Genomic DNA, 20950 nt, shown 5'->3' on the forward strand with positions numbered 1-20950 from the left:
ATAATGATCCCAAGCATACCTCAAAGTCCACCAAGGCTTGGTTTCAGAAGAAGAAATGGAAGATTCTAGAGTGGCCGTCACAGTCGCCTGACTTGAACCCCATAGAAAATCTCTGGTGGGATTTGAAGAAGGCGGTTGCAAAACGCACACCCAAGAATATTACTGAACTGGAGGCCATTGCCCATGAGGAATGGGCTAAGATTCCTCAGGAACGCTGTCTGAAGCATGTGTCTGGCTATGCATCACGTTTGCAGCAGGTCATAACAGCAAAAGGGTGCTCTACTAACTACTGAAGATGCTTGTCATGAAGGGGTTGAATAATTTTGAGACTGCAGTAGTCATTAAAAGTAGCATTTTGTGTTGAATTTGGATCAAAACCCTTATAATATTAGTTTCATTGAACTACTTAAACAGTTCTTGTGTAATTTGTTTATTGCAAACAGCTGAGAAATTGTATATTTTGCCAATAAGCCTAATATGCAATGGGGGTGAACTGAGTATTTTGGGGTTTTGGACTGATGGCCTAATAAAATAAGCAATTTGAATATACATAACATATATACATATATTTGCATTTCCACTACAAGAGGGCTACCCGTTTTAGATTTTTTTTTTTATTGAAGTAACCAGCTCCTGCTTTGATCAATAATTATAATAAGTTACAGTGTGTATAGTAGTGTGTTTTCACTTTTGTTGTCTAGTGTCGTATTTCCACTTGGTATGTCCCTTTAAATCTACAGTGGAAGGAGGGACATGTGATAGCGTACAGGACAGTGATGTCCAATGGCGTGTTGAGCATACTGCAGATCTCTTAACATTATTGATAGTGTTCACTGTGCCTGTCTTCCGACCAGCAGTCTTTTAACCATCAGGGCTACCAGCGCAGGTTCATGTGTGTGTGTGCTTTGTCAATGAATCTCGACTCTTTGTCTCGTCAAAGGGCGTGTTTCCCTCGGCTGTCGGTCTGTTTGTAGGCCTACTATACTACAGGATTGCTCCAGTTGAGCTAGCTCCAGGTAAGACGAAGAAGCTGCACTCTGCTCGTCGGGAAAATTGTAATTTGTGCACTAATCCTACGCAATTGTATGTTGCTGACTGCATGCATATCAGTGAACATTAATGGTACAACCATGAGAACGACGTCGCCAACACTGAAAAAAGTAACTTAACTTTCAACGCGCAATTTCACGCGATTTTTACGCATTTGGGAAAATAAAAAATATCGCAAAACTAAGTTGACTAAGTTACGTTTCTAGCTATTAGTATTTGGTAGCTAGTTGTAACGTTATGTCTACAGTCTCGACAGCCTTGTAACATGCCTCTCCCTCTGCTGTGGAAATAATGTGGCACCATAGTTTGCAGGAGCCTTCATACGTCCTCCTGTTCTTTTTTTTTTTTCTTTTTTTTAAAGAAATGTCATTTCCGCAGTATTAACTCTTTACACATGGACTAGCCGGCCAACCTGACATAGTGCTATCCTTAAGATACCTTAACCGCCTCTTGTTTAAAAGATGATGGCTGCCCACCGGCTAGTGTTATTTAAAGGTATGGAAGCCCATTTCCGCCGAGAAAAGATAAAGAGAACATGGGCATAATGGAAAAAATGAAATGCTAATTGGTCAAAATTGTAAAATATTTTTTTTAAAAAGTACTAATAATAAATTTACCATCATAAATGTAGACCTAGTCTCACAAGTTTAACCTAATATATCAAACATTTTACATAAGTCAAAAATGTAAGATAGTCCGAAACTTCAAGTTATTTATAAGGGAGAGAAAGGGTTGGAGCAAAATGGAGGAGCTATGTCAAATTTTTAAGCACTTTTTATTTTGGCTTAAAGCAGTGGTTCACAACCTTTTCCTTGAGGGACCCCTTTTATTTATTTATTTTTTATTTATTTTTATTTGTATGTATTTTTTTTTCCAGTTGGGAACCATTGGCTCAGAGGGGGGACAAACAACTTTAATTGGTTGTATTTTCTAGGGCTGCCCCCGACTAAGGGCCCGTCCCAATACCACTCCTTGGGCCTACCCCTAGATTTGCTCGTTCTCGCGAGGGGTAGTGGTGTCCCAATTCCTTTTTGCGTGTAGGGGTAGGGGGCATAATGAGGGGTAGTGGGTATGAAACTAGCCCTTGGAGCGAGGGATTTCAGATGCTGACTTGCCAGCGAGGGGTAGATGTCACCATGGCTACCACCGAGCAAGAGACGGGGAAAAAGTTTTTATTCCTATTCACGATGCCTAGATTGGAGTTGACAGAAAGCTAGCCAGCTAGGTAACGTTACCGTCGTCAGGTTGCTTGTTAGCTAGCTCGCGCTATCTGGCGTCTGTCATCTGTCCTGTTCTGCAAAATTGTCGGATTTTTCACATTACAATAACATGCCAGCTAGTATAACAATGCTGCCTCGTAATGTTAGCTGGTTAGCTAGCTAGCTAGCAGAAGTCCCCTGTTGTACATATCTTATTACTCTAATGGTATGTTAGTAGCAAGCATAATAGTAGCAAACGTTACCGTTACGTTAGTAGCAAGCATAATAGTAGCAAACGTTACCGTTACGTTGTAGATGCCCATTTGGAAATGTAGATGGCTCATGGCTTCCTGTTTAAAATAGTTACATATGCGTGAACGTAACCGACCCAATTCCTAGGGAAAGATTTCAACCCCTACCCCTCGTTGCTTCATTTCGAGGGCCAAGGGGTAGTGGGCAAGGGCTAGGGGTAGGGCCAAGGGCTAAGGGGTGGTGGACAAGGGGGGGTATTGGGATTGGGCCAAAGAATTTTCCTATTTGAGCAGTAATCGTCATTTAGGGCCATTAGTCGACTAGTCGCCTGCATGTTTACAATATTTATTTTATATATTTTGGGTGGGGCAACATAATGGTTTGAGTTCAAGGCCTGAGGAAGAATAGTATCAGTAACATTGTCAACACTGTGCTACATTACAGAGAAATACAAAACCATACTAATGAACCATCATTAATATAGGGCTATATTTTATCTTGAAGTGCACATCACACACTGAATGAGCCACCCGTTAATTACCCTGTCAGCAAAGCAGTAATGATTGTGCTAAGTGGCTAATGGGCATGTAGCTACTTACATGTTTCAGATGATATGTCATGTTTGTAGTAATGTTTGTGTGTAGAGTTTACATATCACCTTGGGTTCGTCCTTCACCTTCTCAAAATAATCTCACACTTTGGATTTCCTGCCCGACATGTTATTAACTAGCCTGTATGATAACCGCAGGTACCAGAAGTGTAAATAAACATGACTCCTGTCTGACTGCTGAGTGTGGCCACTTCTTGTGTCTGTCCTATCAAATTAAATTCCCACATGGTTTCATGTTTTGTTTTGTTTTGTTTTTTTTTTGTTTGTTTTGTTTTTTCTGCTAAATGACCAATAAAATCATGACAATCAATGACCTTTCTGGTCGATTAATGTTTGGTCGACTATTAGGGGGCAGCATTAGTATTTTCTGTTTATTTTGAATACCCTCTTACCCCAAATCCTGCTGGCGAGTGTGAAAGGCATGTTTGCTTTAAAATTTGCCAAAATTACACCATTTTATCACAGCCAGAAAATAAAAACAGAAATTACCAGCAAATTTTCAATTTTTTGACTGTCCTTCAAAACGTACTTCTAAGGAGGAGTAGCATTTTTCTCAAGAAATGTTTTTTTGGGTTGTTTTTTTTTTGTTTGTTTCCATGTTAACTCTCTACTGTTTGCTTATTGCACTGGCTACAATAGTACCTACATTTGGCATGATTATTCAAAATAATACTAATTATTAGTATTATTATTGTTATCATTATTGTTATTATTATTATTATTATTATCAATTATTATTAGTAGCTTTGGTGAACATCAAGATAAAAATAAAATTAAAGAAAACACAAACAAACTTACACACAGTCACTCCCGTCCTCTGATAAGTAAAGTACTGTCCCTAAGTCAAAGTAGTTACATCAGTAGTTGTAGACTTAAGTTAAATTTCCTAGTGTGCTTCTATGACAGGTTAAAACGATATAATGATTATAACTTATAATAAGGATAGTGCTAACAATAATAATAACGTAATAGTATTGATTGAGTTGTGGGTGTATCTCACAAAGGTGATACCAGCTGGGAATTAAAAGTTTCATCTGTGATGTTTATACCACAAAGTTAGAGTTAGAGTTAAATTTGAAGCCTGCTTTCTCTGCCCTTTAAGTGTATCCTCCTGACCTGTGAGTGCTGACCCCCTGTTCACCGGAGTGCTTACTGCAGCCAGAGCCAGCGGGATGGAGGAGGAGGCCAGGTGCTTCCTGGGGAGGTTTGTGGAGGAGTTCCCTGCTGCTCTGGAGGAAGGCAGTCCACTGCCTGTCAGCCCTCTGAGTCGAAAAGTGTCTCTGGACGAGCTGCATGGAGAGAGCCTGGAGCTCGGCCTGAAGCTACTGGCTGCCAGGTATGACTGACTGGGAGGGAGCAATTAACAGAATGCTTTTTATGTGGTTGGTAGGCCTGAAGGATACACAAAAGCCACATAACCCACATGCTATAAATGTATTTATCTGTCTATGGACCAAATAACAGTATTATGTGAATAAATGGAATTACTGTGAAATTGCCTATAACTTTCACCAGAAGGTCACTTTTATGTTTAAATCTTCAATCAATCAATCAATCAATCAATCAATCAATCAATCAATTTTATTTATAAAGCCTAATATCACAAATCACAATTTGCCTCAGAGGGCTTTACAGCATACGACGTCCCTCTGTCCTTTGGACCCTCACAGCGGAAAACCCTTTAATGGGGAAATAAACTGTAGAAATCTCAGGAAGAGCAACTGAGGAGGGATCCCTCTTCCAGGACCGACAGACATGCAATAAATGTCATACAGAACAGATCAACATAATAAATTTACAAAGTTCCATATGACAAAATGAGACATTCACCACCAAAATTTTAACATCTGTTGCTTGTCCCATTATCAACCTTTTCTGAAAATTTCATCAAAATCCATTCAGAACTTTTCGAGTAATTTTGCAGACAAACAGACCAACATGAGCAAAAACATAACCTCCTTGGCGGAGATAATGACAGTAGTTTACAACAACATCAATGTAATTAATAATATTATAATAATAATTACGGCTATTGTGGTACAATATATTGTAAGTATATATTAATATATGATAGTATATGTATGTGACAATAATCATATGTGTATAATAACAGTAGAAGTATGACTAATGATAACAGCAGCAGTAGGCGGTGTTGGGGTCAACACATAAGGCTTCACACGGAGGCACCAAAATGTTGGGAACATAAATTCGGGCTTCACATGGCGGCACCAAATATGTTGGGATTTAATTGGCTATTAAATAGCCAATTAAATCAATTAATAATTATGTTAAATAATGACTTAATTAACATTAAATCACCTCGTGGGGCACCATCCCCGAAAAGGGAAAAATGACAGCCAGTTAAAGATATCAGTCTCATAAAATAGGCTAAACTATTAATTTGGAGTTTTGATTAATAATTAAATTAATGACAACAACCAAAATTAACAGTAACGCCTGAAGGATTTCGGAGTTCTTGACGCAGCAGAGGTTGACTATTCATTCACTCTTGTACAACATTAAACAGACAGCAGGTATGATTCCAAAGAATTATATTTATTCACAAACTAGCAAAGCAAACCAAAACACACAAATTCTAACTAACTATATACAAGCTTGGTGTGTATATGTGTGTGTTTGAGAGAGAGAGAAAGAAGAGAAAGGCAAAGGCTGGTGTGGCCACGTTTGGCCTACAAAACAAAATGGCTGACAACAGAGAACTACCAAAATGGCCGAATCAAGGCTAGCTTCAGGTCCGGGGGAGGTGTTTGTCTGATCGTGTGGTCAGGACAAAGACAAAGGAAAAGAAGCGGGAACTTTGAGATGCCTGTCTGGGTGTAGCTCTGTTGAAAGCCTATTTGTTAATGAGTCTATGTGAATGTGATTTGTGTTGCAAACGGTCTGGATTAGTGCAGAGATTGTTTATCTGTGTGCAAGAATCTGTTTGTGAACAGTATTAGCAAACTAGACACTTAGCTTTGGCGCAGCCAACTAACCAATGACCTCACTGCAAACTATCACAACAATAACTCAATGACAGCATTAAATCACATACAATAAGTTAAACAGTCTTGCTTGGCCTGTAAAGCTGTGATAAGCTATGCCCAGTTGTTACATTACCGATCCTTGAGTGGATGGGAGAAAGAGTCACTTGGTGGTGTACTGCTTTGTTAGCTGGCAGAAGAAGGCTGAGAAGGTGATTCCAGCTGCAGTCTTTGTTGGGTCCTTTGTTCCAAAGGTGAAACTCAGAGGAAGCTGGTCGCTCAGGGTTTAGAAGAGTTAGACGCTGGGTACTAACTCACTTAGTTCCTTGTTGCTGGAAAGCTAGTTGCAAACCTTGTGTTTGCAAGAGAGTCTGTGATCAATTGCCCTCCCTTTAGTGGTTGGGGCAAGGAGCAAGGGTCTGGGCCTCTGCTGTTCCAGGCCCAGCCGGAGAGAGGTGTGAGGTGTTGAAGCTCCAGAGCAAGAAAAAAAAATCTGAAGGGAGCAGACCTTGTACAGATGCCTGTGACATCACAGAGTCACATGTCACTGTAAAAGTACTGTCCAATCAAGTTGTGAGACTTGTGTCTCACTGAGGTGTGAGGTGAGACCTCCTGTGGAGATGGGTGTCACCTAGCTGTCTTTGTTTGAAGACAAAGAGCATGCAGAGGAAAAAGCCTTTAAATCAGTGATGATTTTACCAAATGATAAATCATCTGTGGTCCTGTGAATCCCAACAGTGGCATCAGGTAGGACCACAGCAGCAGCACAACCACGTCACACGATCCAGGCATAGCTGCGATACGAGTTAACCTGCCAGGCAGCGGAGCACAAAGGCTCCGGAGAAGAAGCCGAGTTAGTGACATGCAGTAACAGGACATGAATGTTAGCAAAGGAGAGAGAGAGAAGGAGAGAAGGTGCCCAGTGTATTATAGGGGCTCCTCCGGCAGACTAGGCCTAAGTCAGCCTAACTAGGGGCTGGTACAAGGCAAGCCTGAGCCAGCCCTAACTATAAGCTTTATCAAAAAGGAAGGTCTTAAGTCTAGTCTTAAATGTGGAGACGGTATCTGCCTCCCGGACCCAAATAGGAAGATGATTCCACAGAAGAGGAGCCTGATAGCTGAAGGCTCTGGCTCCTGATCTAATTTTGGAGACTTTAGGGACCACGAGTAACCCTGCGTTCTCAGAGCGCAGTGTTCTGGTGGGATAATATGGCACTGTGAGCTCTCTAAGATATGACGGAGCCTGACTATTTACAGCTTTGTAATGTAGGAGACTGATTTTAAATTCAATTCTGGATTTTACAGGGAGCCAGTGCAGAGAAGCTAAAACAGGAGAAATATGATCTCGTTTCTTAGTTCCTGTTAGTACACGTGCGGCTGCATTCTGGATTAGCTGGAGAGTTTTTAAGGACTTACTAGAGCTACCTGATAATAGGGAGTTACAGTAATCCAGCCTTGAGGTAACAAAAGCGTGGACCAATTTTTCTGCATCTTTTCTGGTCAGGATAGGCCTAATTTTTGCAATATTACGCAGATGAAAAAATGCAGTCCGTGAGGTTTGTTTTAAATATTAAAAGTTAAAAGACAAATTTTGATCAAATATTACTTCGAGGTTTCTTACGGTAGTGCTAGAGGCCAGAGCAATGCCATCTAGAGAAACTATATCATCAGATAAAGAGTCTCTGAGTTGTTTGGTGCTCGAGAACAATAACTTCATTTTCGCTGAATTTAACATCAGGAAATTGGAGCTCATCCAGGATTTTATGTCTTTAAGGCATTTTTGAAGTTTAGTTAATTGATCTATTTCTTCAGTCTGCACTAGGTTATGTTTTAAGTGATGGAACGGATCTGTGGTACCGCTTCCTTTTGTAGCAATTGTCTTGTGGCATATTTTGCAAATGATAGTAGTCTGTTTCACATCTGCCCTCCTGACACCAAACGACCTCCAAATGGTAGATCTGCTTCATGATCTTTCTCTATTTTGAACTGATGAGATGGCAGGACAATGAGTGACAAACCGGTGAGCATGGTTGATCAACTTAGGATGTCTGCACAAGAGGGAGTGAAAACAAGTCCCCTGTACATAAACATGGCCTGCTTTTAATGCATAAATAAATTACTAAAATGCACAAGGAAAATCTCAATATGTCAATATGGTCATCTGCTTTGTCACATGTAAAATATTAGAATATATCGTATATATTCGGTACGTGGGCCACCCCTGCTTGGTACTGTTTGCAGTGTCCGCCCATGTTGTGCATATGTGGCTACATTCCTCAGATTCCTGACAGCTCTGCTCTTGCCCTGCTCATTCAGTATGCATGGTTGGCTTTGCTGTTTGACTTCAGACTGCAGGGGTAGACTGAATAATAGTTGCTGACACGCTGTAAAAAAGTAAAACCAGAAAATTCCAAACGAGCTGTGGAGGACATAACAACAGAACTCTCCGCTCATTATCCTCCTCCACTGTTATAACTAATCTTTGATAATCATTTACAGTATTTGAAAGGTAGAAAAATATTCTTAATGACTTCATTCAGACGGGATAGGACTGTCTCAATTATTGCTGTTTGCTCACACACTCTATGTGAGGTGTTGCACTTCATTCCTGCGGTTTACAGAAATGAAACTTGAAAACATAGGGAGGGAGTGCCCAGTTGATTGTTATTGTCATACAAGAGTTATTTTTCCCTTCTCTTTGTAAGTGAGCAATGATTTAATCACTGTGATAAACTTGCAGGACAATTAACGTAATCTGACAGCATTAAATACAGACAATGCCATGTTGAAAGTGTTACAGAAATGTTGCTATTGTAATTTTTACATTAAAGTTACTTAGGAGCTCATTTTCTTTGCCAGGCATAAACCTGGAGATCATGCGTTTGGTCGTGTGTGTGCTTGCGTGCGAGTGTGTGTATCTGTCTGTTCGCAGTAGATCCCACAAACTACTAGATCCATCAGCCTCATATTTTGTGTGCACACAAGGACGTCTCAGGGTTGCAGTGATTCACAATTGTTGAAAAACCTGTTTTATTGACTGTTTTATAGTCGTCGTCATTGACTGCTGACTCCTTTTTACCAACTGGTAGGGGCAGGAAGTTTTCCGAAAATCTGCTCTACTAAAAACAAGCCTTACCTATTCTGTTGCAGGAGCAGGACGCAGTTTGGTCTTTGTTGTGGTTAAAAAACTGACACCCATAGAAAAGTTTGGTCTCATTTTGAACCTTGTTTTAGTCATCTCCATTGCCATCATGAATGGTAGGGAGCCAGGAGGTACATTTACATCAGGTGCAGCTGCGTTTTGTTCCTTCTGCTGCATTATAGAACATTATAGCACACGGAGGGCGTTCCAGAAGTTTTGCCTGCCTGATTTTGTAGCCTTGCCTATTTCTGTTGGTTTGTTCATTATACCTGGTGGAGATCTGCACTCCTCTGAGTGCACCTTCCTAGTCCAGATACGTGACATGTATAGTTGCAGTCAGATTTTTGTAACAAGGTGCATGTTTGAAAGATTCTCATGGGCAGGTTTTACATCTTCATGACATGAGGTGGTTTTCAGCCCAAATGCAGTGGAAACCATTTAAAAACAGTAAAGATGGATATGTTTTAGTCATGTGGTTTGGTAAGACATACATGCTGGAAAGTCATGAAAAGATGTCTCATCCTCTTAGCTCTTATGGACTGCACTGTGCAAATTGTCTGAAGTCTCCTCCCTTCTTAGTCATATCCCTTTAAAATGAGCATTAGAACAGCTATGAGCAACCCTCCAGCTCAGCCAAACTTAGTAGAGGAAAAGTCTAATTTAAAAAATGTGTGAGGTCTTGGTCTCTGAATCATCGCCTTGTGTGTGCTGTGCTCTCTCTTGGGCTCACATTTTACTTCAGAAGTATGCCCTGTCAGGAAGACTTCATATCCTGTCTGTACAAACACATTGTTCTGCCCACTTCCCGTTTCCTTAGTTCAGTCTGTTTCTGCAACAGAAATGTAATTCTGTAAAGCAGAAGGACTGACAGATGACAGAGTTTATCTCACAGTTAGTTGTGTATTTAGCAGCTGTTACTCATTTAAATAAGCACATGTTGTGCTCCAGTTATATTTTACTCATTTGTGTTTGCTAGCATTTGCTTGTTTATTTCTGTACTGAGGTGATTTACTCACATCTGGCTGTACAATTGAGTACAGTGTCACTTTGCTGCAAAGTCTGGTGAGAGACATTAATCATGTTCATGTATTTCTGCTTGTTTTTGTTGGTTCAGGGGTGCTCCTGCAGGCCTCAGTGCCCTGCTGTGCCAGGCAGCGCTGTCCCAACTTCTGCAGAACGACCTCTCACCTTTTCACTGCTCCCAGGAAGCTGACAGCCAGGAAGAGGAACAGCAAGTAGTCTGTAAGAGTTTTACTGTAGGCTCAGTTTGGAGGCTGTAGTTTGTGGTGCTGTTAAATTAGATTTTGTTTCACTGAGTGGTGTCTCAAATCTTTAGTCAACTCTCAATGATAAAAATGGGAGCTTTGTTGCCGGACGTAAGCAATAAATTTCCACAACTACTTGGAGGCAGTGCAACAAGTTGTGAACACAATGCTGAAATATTATCACCTTAAAAAGTTAATCACAAACCTGTAAGTGATTATTTGACACAGAGTGGCATTATTATTTTTTTGGATGCCTGTTTAGGTCCACCTGATGAATCTAAGTCCAGTCATCACCGTCCTTTAGCTCGGTTTTTGGTCTCCACCAGCTCCCACAAGCATAGACCTGGCTCATTAGCTACTAAATGCTTAACTATGTGCACAAGCTAGTCTGTAACTGTGTCTGTCTGCTGCTTGCTGCTTAACAGTTGAGTATAGTGAGGGTGAACGAAAACAATAACTGTGACATTAAACCAAAGTACTGAGCTAGCAGAGGCTAAAAAGTGCTGTAGAGCTGAGAGGAGCTGCAGAGTTGTTCATGTTTCTCTGTGTTTTAAACACTACAAGGGACTTTACAGTGACGTGCATAAGTTTGGGCACCCCTGGTCAAAATGCCATGACTGCGAATAGCTAAGCAAGTAAAAGATGATCTGATTCCCAAAAACCAAAAAGTTAAAGATGACACATTTCTTCAATATTTTAAGCACTTACTTTTTAATTTCAATCTCTAAAAAAAAAAAAAAAGATGTAGGGTCTGAAGCAAAAGTTTGGGCACCCTGCATGGTCACTACTAGGATCATTGTCCTGTTGTAGAAGCCATCCTCTCTTCATCTTTTTTTACAGATGGTAAAATTTTTAATATCATGTGAAAAATTCATATTGTGATACTTGCGATATTTCAGCTTCTTGACATATTGATGTCATACTCATACCCAAGCCAACAACAAGCATGGCCGACTCCCTGGTAGTTCCAGAAAGAGGAGAAGCTTCAGTAGTGTGAAATAAACTGTGGCGTCGTTAGGCCTAGGCGTCCTGAATGTTTCATGAACTGCCCCCGACATCTCAGACTCTTTTAGCAAGTTACCATGAGTTACCGTCTCTGCAGAGGGAACTTATTCAGCGACTCCGCCGGCAACAGCAGAGCGTCTGTTCCTCTCCTCTTTGCTGTGTGCACACAGGAGTTAGTGTTCTTTTGTCATAAACCTTTGGTAATGTAAACCTATGCGAGAAAAAAACTACATATATGTGAATGCGCAATAGTTATTGTAGCATAACAGCCTGTCACTGGTTACAGCGTGATGATGAGAGGAGAACTGGGAGAGCATAAAGGTCCAGGTGGGAAAAAAAACAACTCAATCATTTAGGATTTTGCTAAAAGAGAAGGAAATCATCTGTTGATTTATATATAGAGATCCCAGGGTACATTTTTTTGTATTTGGGAGCTATTTAAATGTTTATGTTGTGGGAAAAAAATTTTTGTTGAACTATTAATATTGTATACAGAATCCGAATCATTTTAGTTTAGGTTTTTCTGAATATCTGAAGGAAAACTGTTAGATTGACATGTAAAACTATATCACACTTTTTTCTCAAATTGATAATATATATATATTTTTTTCTAATTTGTCATATTGTTAAGAATAACGTTATCGCAAAAATACCCTGAAATATCGTGATATTATTGTAGGGCCATTTTGCCCACCCCTATTCTGCATCCTTTTTTCTCCAAACACACCTTTGCTCTTTGCATCGAAACAGTTCTATTTTAACTTCATCAGTCCACAGGACTTGTTTCCAAAAAGCATCAGGCTTGTTCAGACGTTCCTTTGTAAACTTCTGATGCTGAATTTTGTGGTGAGGACACAGGAAAGGTTTTCTTCTGATGACTCTTCCATGAAGGTCATATTTGTACAGGTGTCACTGCACAGACCACCACCAGAGTCTGATCAATCTTCCTGCCGTTGTTTTGCAGTCAGATGGGAGTTTTGATTTGCCTTTCTATCAATCCTACGAGTAGCTCTCTCAGAAAGTTTTCTTGGTCTTCCAGACCTCAACTTGACCTCCACAGTTCCTGGTAACTGCCATTTCTTACACATCTTGGCATCACGGCATCATCATTGGGGAATGACTTTAACAGAGAATAGTAGGATTTTCTAACGTGAAGAATAACCAATAACCTAAACACAACCGGGCATGTTCCAGTAGGAAAATGATCCAAAACTGAGAAGAAATTTATAACATCAGCAACTAAGATTACAAGTCTCCCTGACTTTAGCATGTAGCTGCATATAGCAGTGAAGGCTACGTAATGTAAACACTTGCAGTAGTGTGCCTGGAGCAGATGACCATATAAAGAAATCTATCATGAGCTGATGTCGCAAAAGCAGAAGAAAACGCTGTAAACAGAGTATTTAGATCAGTGTGAAGTCTGAGGTTTTTGCTCACAGAGATTACTTTTACATACATTTACCTTACTATTTGAAACTTAATGTTCAATATGAACATCTATCAATGTTTTGTATGCATGTATTGTATGTATAACAAAAAATAAGTGAAAGAATAATAGGTCTCCTTTAATATTGCACTGTATATACTAGTAGCAAAAAGTATTAAGAACCAAAAGGTTGTCACTGATTTCTTGATGATTTTATCTTTCTGTTAGTGCTTCAGTCAGAGGCAGTCCAACGTCTCTTCATCAACAAGCTGATAGATGTGGCGCTGGCATGGCATCAAAACTTCCCTAAGCCCCCTCCTTCTCCCTCCCAGTTCCTCCGCTGCTCCGTCCATGCCATCAAGAACACCAGGAGAAAGATGGAGGACAAACACGTCACCCTGGCTGAGTTCAACCAGCTCTTTGGAATCCAGGTGAAGACTTTCACAGTAACAACGCTGCTTCACACTGGTTTTCTTGTAACACCATCAGATTATTAAGATGAAACACCTATTTGATGTCTTTCTCTCTGTCTATACCATGGTCCAGGACGGAGTGGAGCGTGCCTACTACGCTGTGTTTGACGGTCATGGAGGGGTGGATGCTGCCATCTACGCTGCCACTCACCTCCATGTTGCTCTGAGTAAACAGGAGACACTGCAGAGAGACGCAGCCACAGCCCTTAAAAGTGCCTTCAAATACACTGATGACATTTTCAGAGGCAAAGCCAAGAGAGAGGTACTGAAGCAGCACCACTACCACATCCTGAACAGGTTCCAGCCAAGTACCCCTCACTGCAATGTGCAGTTCAGGGTGGCGCTCAATGTGGGCGGAGTCAAACCTTTAAACTCACATTGAGCATGTTTGACTCACTCAGCGGCACCACCTAAAAAGAGGACATCAGTACTGCATGAAGTACTTAATTATAAACACAGCAACCTTGAAAACATATTACACCAGTATACTTGTAATTTTATCATGACCTGTAATAAACATTGCCTAGTTTAAAATAAATTACAATGCAATTGCAAATTGACCTCTTGGTCCTCTGATGGAAGAGTGGAGCACAGCATGGGTCACTTGGAGGCTGCTTGTAGGCTGTGAGATAGAGCCAAGCAGCTCAAACCAGGGCCCGTAAAGCATGCTGGAGGTTTTACCGGGGCTGGAGGGGCGGTCATAGTGGGTGAGAGGAGACCAAACGCCTGTAGAGCATGTTGGAGGCTTCACATCCAAGGATGTGAGGACTACTGCACTCCCTCTGTTTCTCCAACATGCTCTGCGGGCCCTGGCTGTCCTCTCATCTTAAAAAGCCCCTTTGACTGACCGCTGTGCCTTGCTCCTCTACCAGAGAACCAGGGAGAAGACTGGAGGGCGGTGGCTCTCTGTTGGCTTTCCTCCAGTGTCCACACACTCCTGGATGTAGAGCTGTGGACTTTTGTCAGGTTTTTTTTTTTTTTTTTTTTTTTTTTTTTTTTTTTTTTTTTTTTTTTTTTTTTTTGAGATATCATAGGGTGGGACTTGGCGAGAAATGTAGTGGGATCCATAATAATGCGTACATTCATCAAATTCAGTGCTCTATATTGCTATTTTCCAAGCCACTGTAATCATATTCCTCGGAGAAGGACTGCACTGCACCCTGTGGTCCCTCAGCCTCACTCCCGTATATGAGACTTCTTAGCTGGGAGGAGAGCAGACAGCAGCTTGGGAGACGGACCTTCAATCGCGGCTGTGGCAACTAGCATTCAACCAAGCAAACCCCAAGTCCCTGCCAGGTCAGCAAGCTTCTGTTGCTGTCATTACACAGGTTATAACCAGCACTGCCACTGGTGACCAGCCCGCTGTGACCCCCATTGCTGGGTTAGCAGGTTAGCTTTGGCTGAACTTGAGTTGCCGCAGCAAGTCTGTCTCTGCCTCTTTAGAGGTGCTGGCTGCTCTCCTCACGGCAAAAATAGTCTCATAGGCTGGGAGAGAGGCATAGAGGAACTGCGGGGTAGCAGTTAACTAACTAGCAGTAAACGCACACAAAATTGCTAACGCAGGGTGGCACTCAGCGTTTGATTCCGCCCATGTTGACCACGGCCCCAAATTGCACACTGCAGTGAGGAGCTTCTCATTTCAGCTGACAAACATGCACTGTTATTATAATATCAACAACAATATAGTATTTGAAAGATCTTTTTTTTTTTACTTTACTAGATAATAATTCTATTCCCTTTTTGTCTTTTAATCATGAATTATTAATAGAATTTTAAAATCAAATCACAAGATTAATTTTGCAAAGGCTTTTAGATTTAACTTTTTCAGCATTTGCAGTTTTCATTTGGAGTTTGGGTTTGTTTAAACACAGCTTCCTTAAATTTAAGCAGTGGGCATCTCAAAATTGAATCAAATCCAACCCACAGATTTGCAGCAGGAACTCCGATTGGCTAGATGCTGCTATGTGTTGCATTCAGAGCTCTGACCACTAGATTGTAATTATGGGTTCTGGGATCTGAGTGTTTTCTCTGTGTGTGTGTGTGTGTGTGTGTGTGTGTGTGTGTGTGTGTGTGTGTGTGTGTGCTGTCGTCAGCGTCTGCGAAGTGGCACTACAGGCGTGGCAGTGCTAATCCAGGGACAGGAGCTGACTGTGGCCTGGCTGGGAGACTCTCAAGCAGTACTGGTCAGAAAGGGACAGGCTGTTACACTCATGGACCCCCATAAACCAGACAGAGAGGTAAATGTACACACTGTCAATACACAGGAATATAGAATTAGTTGACACAGTTATTCTATCAGGTGGATTCAGCACAATAGCAGCCAAAGATGAAGGTAAAATAAAGGCTGCACTTTTAAAGACGGTGAAATGCAGCTCCTGTCATGGTTCTGTAAACATTTTGCTGAATTAGATGAATTGAGAAAAAATGTAAAAATTACCGTACCTCCAAACATTTGTCTGTTTGCAAGTAATAATGACATTTGCTAGGGAAAAATGATTTTTCAGCCCATGCAAAAGACTGTGTAAAAGATCATCAAAATCTTGCTCCTATAGATTTTACTTTTGTCCAGTCTAGTTGTTACTGACTGAACGCCTTTACTGCTGCTTCTTCACCAAAACACTAGATGTGGCTGTGCTGACTTGACTGATGACAGTCACGTGACACATGTGGAGTTTAGATTCACCTAACAGTGAAAATAGTTACAACAAATTACTGCACATCTGTAGATAAACTAAATTGTGGGAAGGTGGTTGGATGATAAAGTTGGTGTCTTTTGTCCTCTGCCATCCAGGATGAGAAACAGAGAATTGAGGATCTTGGTGGCTGTATCACCTTCATGGGTTGCTGGCGTGTTAATGGCACATACGCTGTATCCAGAGCTATAGGTAAGTCAATCGCAACCAGCAGGAGCAGAGAAAAAAGGATTTGTGTGGAATCCCCCCTATCTAGGTTCTATAAGGAGGGTCATAAGTAAAAAGACCAGCTATGTATGTGTATTTTTAAGGAATATACCTAAAACCCCCCACACAGTTTCATTTAGGGGCTGTACACATGTTGTTGTTTTTTTGCACCCTCAAATGAATTATTTTCAATGTAGACGTGCAGCAGGTACACTCAAACGCCAAAGTGACGCTGTCAGGGGGGTTACGCATCCCGAGCGCCTATTTTTCAGGGCGCGGCGGCTTTTCTCTGAGATAAACAGAGTTCAACTTTTGGAATGCAGCAGCACGCACTGCATGTCATGTGTCGAGGACCAACAAATTAGAGCTGGCAGATACCTTTCCCTTCTTCTGTGAATATCAGTTGCTGTTAAATGGAGGAGAAGTTAAAGCTGGCACAGAGTAGTGCCCACCATCTCACCTCACGTTTTCCAGGCGGTTAAAGACGTGGCATTGTACGGCCCCTCACATTTGCTTTGACATAAAAAAAAAAGTAGAACTTTACACAGCTTAAATGAAATTGTCCCTGTGTTCAGAAATATGGGAGTCAAATTTAAATACCAAACCAAAAATAGCATAACAGTCTATCATTTGCTTGTGTTTAGTCAAGTCAGCAGGGTTTTGTTTAGTCAATGATGTATCAGTCCCTCCAGGACTTCGCGATGTGCAATCGCAACAAGTAACGTAAATTCAGCCGCTCCCTTGGAAATTTGTCCAGTCACCACAACTTTACCACAAATTTGACTATTTAAAATGGGTGAAATCTCATTTCAGTCGAGCTGTATGCAGTGCATTGATGTACACAGCTCCTCCTTGCCCGCTTGTCTCTCTCTCTCTATCTCTGTTTATCATGCGGCTAACACAGTGACACAAATAATGACAGGGAAAACTGTAAGCATCATATGACTAATGTTACTCCTCACCTGACGGTGAAGCTGCAGATTGCATGGTGTCTCTCTCTCTCACCTGACGCTAAAACTGTCGGGGGTTTGGATCCAGGGCTCTCTCTCAGCTGATGGTGAAGCTGACGGGGGTTTGGATCTCGGGCTCATCCTCACCTGAAGGTGAAGCTGCGAGGCACACAGTGTCTCTCTGTCATCTGATACTAACACTATGGTGGTGTCTGCCTTAGACACCGCACCTGTCAGTCACTGTCTTTACAACATAGACTGTTTGTCATTGTAGACCTCACTGTTGCCTTCTAAATCTTCCTGACTGGCTTTGACGTGAATAACGAAGAAAACTTTGGACCAGCAAAGATTTTTTAATATTTGGTTTATTTTAGGCCAATATTCACGCTGAAAATGCATGATATCATGAAGTGAATCCTATTTAATTGTATTTTTTTTTGAATAATATTTTTTATATTATTTATTTCTTAAAATGATATAAAACACATAAAAATATTGCATCATACATCACAAATTTTCAGAAAAGTCCACATGAAATCAGACATTTCAGGCTGCAGCAATTTCAAAAACATCCTGCGAAATCCTGGAGGTACTGATGTATATTCAGGTCAGCTCCTTTATACTTTAGAAAGCTTTTGTGAAATTTAGTGAAGAATTGGGAGCGTCCAAATCCCATTTGTGGTTGCAGTCTCTTAAAGTTTGACTATAAAAAAAACTAAAAACACGATCTGCATACCAAACAGTTTATCTACAGTTAATGTGCATTTTACTATTTGCAGATTATCATAGTGATGGACAGACTGATTCTCTCACAGTAACAGTTCCTTCAAGTTGATACATAGAAAACCTTTTGACCTTTAATACTTTTTGCAAAATATGGCATCAATTTTATTTTTATTGATGCTCCCTTGTAGCACGTGCATGATCAATGACTCGTGCTGCCCACCCCACAAAACTTCTCTTCAATACATTACCAGTCATCATGTATGAGTGTAAATTTAAACAAATTATTAATAATAAATTAATTTAAACGCATTCATTCAACATCCCACTTGTATGATGTATGTAAGCTGAACAAGCTGTGCTATATAACTGAAAATAAGTGTAATAAACCTAAATGAAATATGACACCATTTCTATTTTCAATTTCTATGTGTTATTTTCTAAATTTGAAATCAAACTTTAATTAAAATACAATTGTTTCTTTTCTCTGTGGAAACCTACCTGTGTCCACACAGAGCTCTGCTCATTTTCTTCTCTATTCTCTTTACTCTCATTGTATTTTTTCCTTTTCATCTTGTGACTGCAGACTTTATCTTCAGACATGTGGCTCCCTCTTGTGGACATTTAGGGGAACTGCAAAATAGTCCTACCATTTCATTTAAGGTTAGGGGTGTCCAAACGTTTTTGAATGGTGGCTAGATTAGATAATGTGAAAATAACTGTGGAACAGCTGCTGCTCATGTCATACGGACTATTAAAAAAACACCCCATACAGATGAGACAAACAGAATTGGTTCATCTTTCAGTGAATAAGTATTCAACTTTTCACTACTTCTGAAAGTGGCGGCTCTCGCTGTCAACCGAATACTTCTTTGCTATGACCATGTCTACTAGCTAGCAGGAAATGTCTGCTATGAGGTAGCCATTAATTTGGTTGTTTGCTGTCTGTTTATAAAGACACAATAGTTCTGCCTGCGTTGTTTCTACTTGGTGCCTGTCTACAAACTGTGTGATAGTTGTAAACCCGATATTATATCTGCAAAAGCTACTGTAAAATCAGCCAAAAATGTCAACCCAATCCATCTCTTGATCAGGCTCTTCTGTGTAAGATTAGTGAGATATCCTGTTAGGACAATTGATCTTCATGCCAACCAAACAGTTCAGCTGTAGATTTAATAAAGAGCCTTCAGGCCTGGATTGACTCAGTCTGAAGAGGTGCTGCTGTGTTCAGCTGAACCTTCTAACCATACATCCACATCCCTCCACCAGGTGACTTTGACCAGAAGCCCTACGTGTCTGGAGATGCCGACTGCTCAACAACCCAGCTGTCCGGGGACGAGGACTACGTGCTGCTAGCATGTGACGGCTTCTTTGATGCCGTAAAACCTTCAGAGGTCCCACACATGGTCCTGGATGCACTCCAGCAGTCTGGTGACCCTGAGGGTGGGGAAGATGCTCCGCTGGAACAGTCTGAGGACACTGTTGGACTGAGAGTTGCTCAACAGTTGGTAGGTCAAGCTAAAGCAGCCGGTTCTACTGATAACATCACAGTGATGCTGGTGTTCCTGCGTCCACCCCAGCAGCTGCTTGCTCAAAACTCTACCACAGTACCTGCAAAAGCTACTCAGGACTCTACCTCCCAAGATGCACCACAGCAGTGAAGAAGGAGGTCTGCAGCCCAGACACCCCTGTGCCAAGCTACTGCCCAACTCAGCATTTCTCAGCCTATAAATGTCTCCAGCAGCTGTCAGACAGACTGACAACACTCATTTGATGCTAACAGCAGGCTGCAGTCACATCGTGTCACTGCTTTGGAGGAAAAGTGTTAATTCAACTGTATTTAAACAAAAAGATTTGAAAAGGTTTGTAAGAACATGCAGGGCCAGATATCTGCGTTCCCAAAGCAAGAATGAGCATCCCTACATTGGAATACTCGCCGCCCCAGGTCTGCTGTGTCAGTTGGCTTGTTTTTAGTTAAAAATTACTTAATTAAACATCAAAGTATTTTAAAAGGATATGAACCATTTGAGCATCAAATCAACTTTTTGTGTATGTAATTGCGTGTATATAAAAGCTATTTCTCCTAAGTCATTTCAACGGTGCCTTTACCAGTCATGATTATGAAATGCCTCGGAAACCCCTCATTCTGTTCTGTGCTGCAGATACCTTCAGGAGGGACATGAGGGAAATGGATCCTTTAATCCTTTTAGTAGCTAATGTCAACTTCAGTCTATACATTGACTGTCAGCCTTCAACAACTGCTATCAGTTGATCTCTAATGCCAAGCAGTATGACTGTTAAAGGTATTGTGCACTGTGCACCATGCATAGAATGACTTGGATTAATGGAATGCGTCACCCACAAAATGACCATTTGTATATCAATTACTCATTGCGTGTTCTCTAAATTCATGAAGAAAACTTTGATTTTATTGCATGTCTCCATGGTGAGCGGAGAACCCAAAAAAGATGAACATCCTTCATGAATTTAAGTGATCCACATTTAACAGCAGCAAAACTATATCAAAACATCACTTTTCAAACTTTCACATAACTCAGTCAGTATAATCAAAGTGTCCTTTATCCAGCCATATGCTCTGTACTTCCCAAACACATGCATTTCTCTTGCATGACTCCAGAGTGAACGGAGAATCTGAAACAAAAATAAACAAGCCACGTTTGAATCATGTCAGTTCAGACAGTCTAGTGTATGCCTGAGTAGCTTGCCTGGTAACACGCATACGTTTGAAATCTGCTCTAGCAGAGCTCATACCCATGCTTATGCTCAGGCACACTAAGGGCACACTGCTTGTAGACGAAAGTGTTTAGTAAAAATGCATGTGTTTGGGAAGCACTGAGCTTACAGCTGGATATACAGTATGGGAGTTGGATTATATTGCACGGATGGATGTTGTGATATGGTTTTGCTGTTGTTAAATGCTGCCCCCAATGGCTTCAGTTCATGCAAGAAA

At 40.9% G+C, this 20950-nt stretch overlaps 1 protein-coding gene across 1 annotated transcript; it reads left to right on the plus strand.

Annotated features, from left to right (window-relative positions):
• Positions 1 to 822: 822 nt before the first annotated feature.
• Positions 823 to 19888, plus strand: ppm1f (protein phosphatase, Mg2+/Mn2+ dependent, 1F). Its single transcript, XM_050051318.1, has 8 exons — positions 823 to 1016; positions 4214 to 4447; positions 10352 to 10479; positions 13162 to 13364; positions 13480 to 13668; positions 15500 to 15643; positions 16198 to 16291; positions 19249 to 19888. The coding sequence occupies exons 2-8, from the start codon at positions 4284 to 4286 to the stop codon at positions 19638 to 19640; spliced, it is 1314 nt and encodes a 437-aa protein (XP_049907275.1). The 5' UTR covers positions 823 to 1016; positions 4214 to 4283; the 3' UTR covers positions 19641 to 19888.
• The last annotated feature ends 1062 nt before the right edge of the window (positions 19889 to 20950 follow it).

The sequence above is a fragment of the Epinephelus moara genome, chromosome 8, assembly GCF_006386435.1.
Source record: "Epinephelus moara isolate mb chromosome 8, YSFRI_EMoa_1.0, whole genome shotgun sequence".
NCBI lineage: Eukaryota > Metazoa > Chordata > Actinopteri > Perciformes > Serranidae > Epinephelus > Epinephelus moara.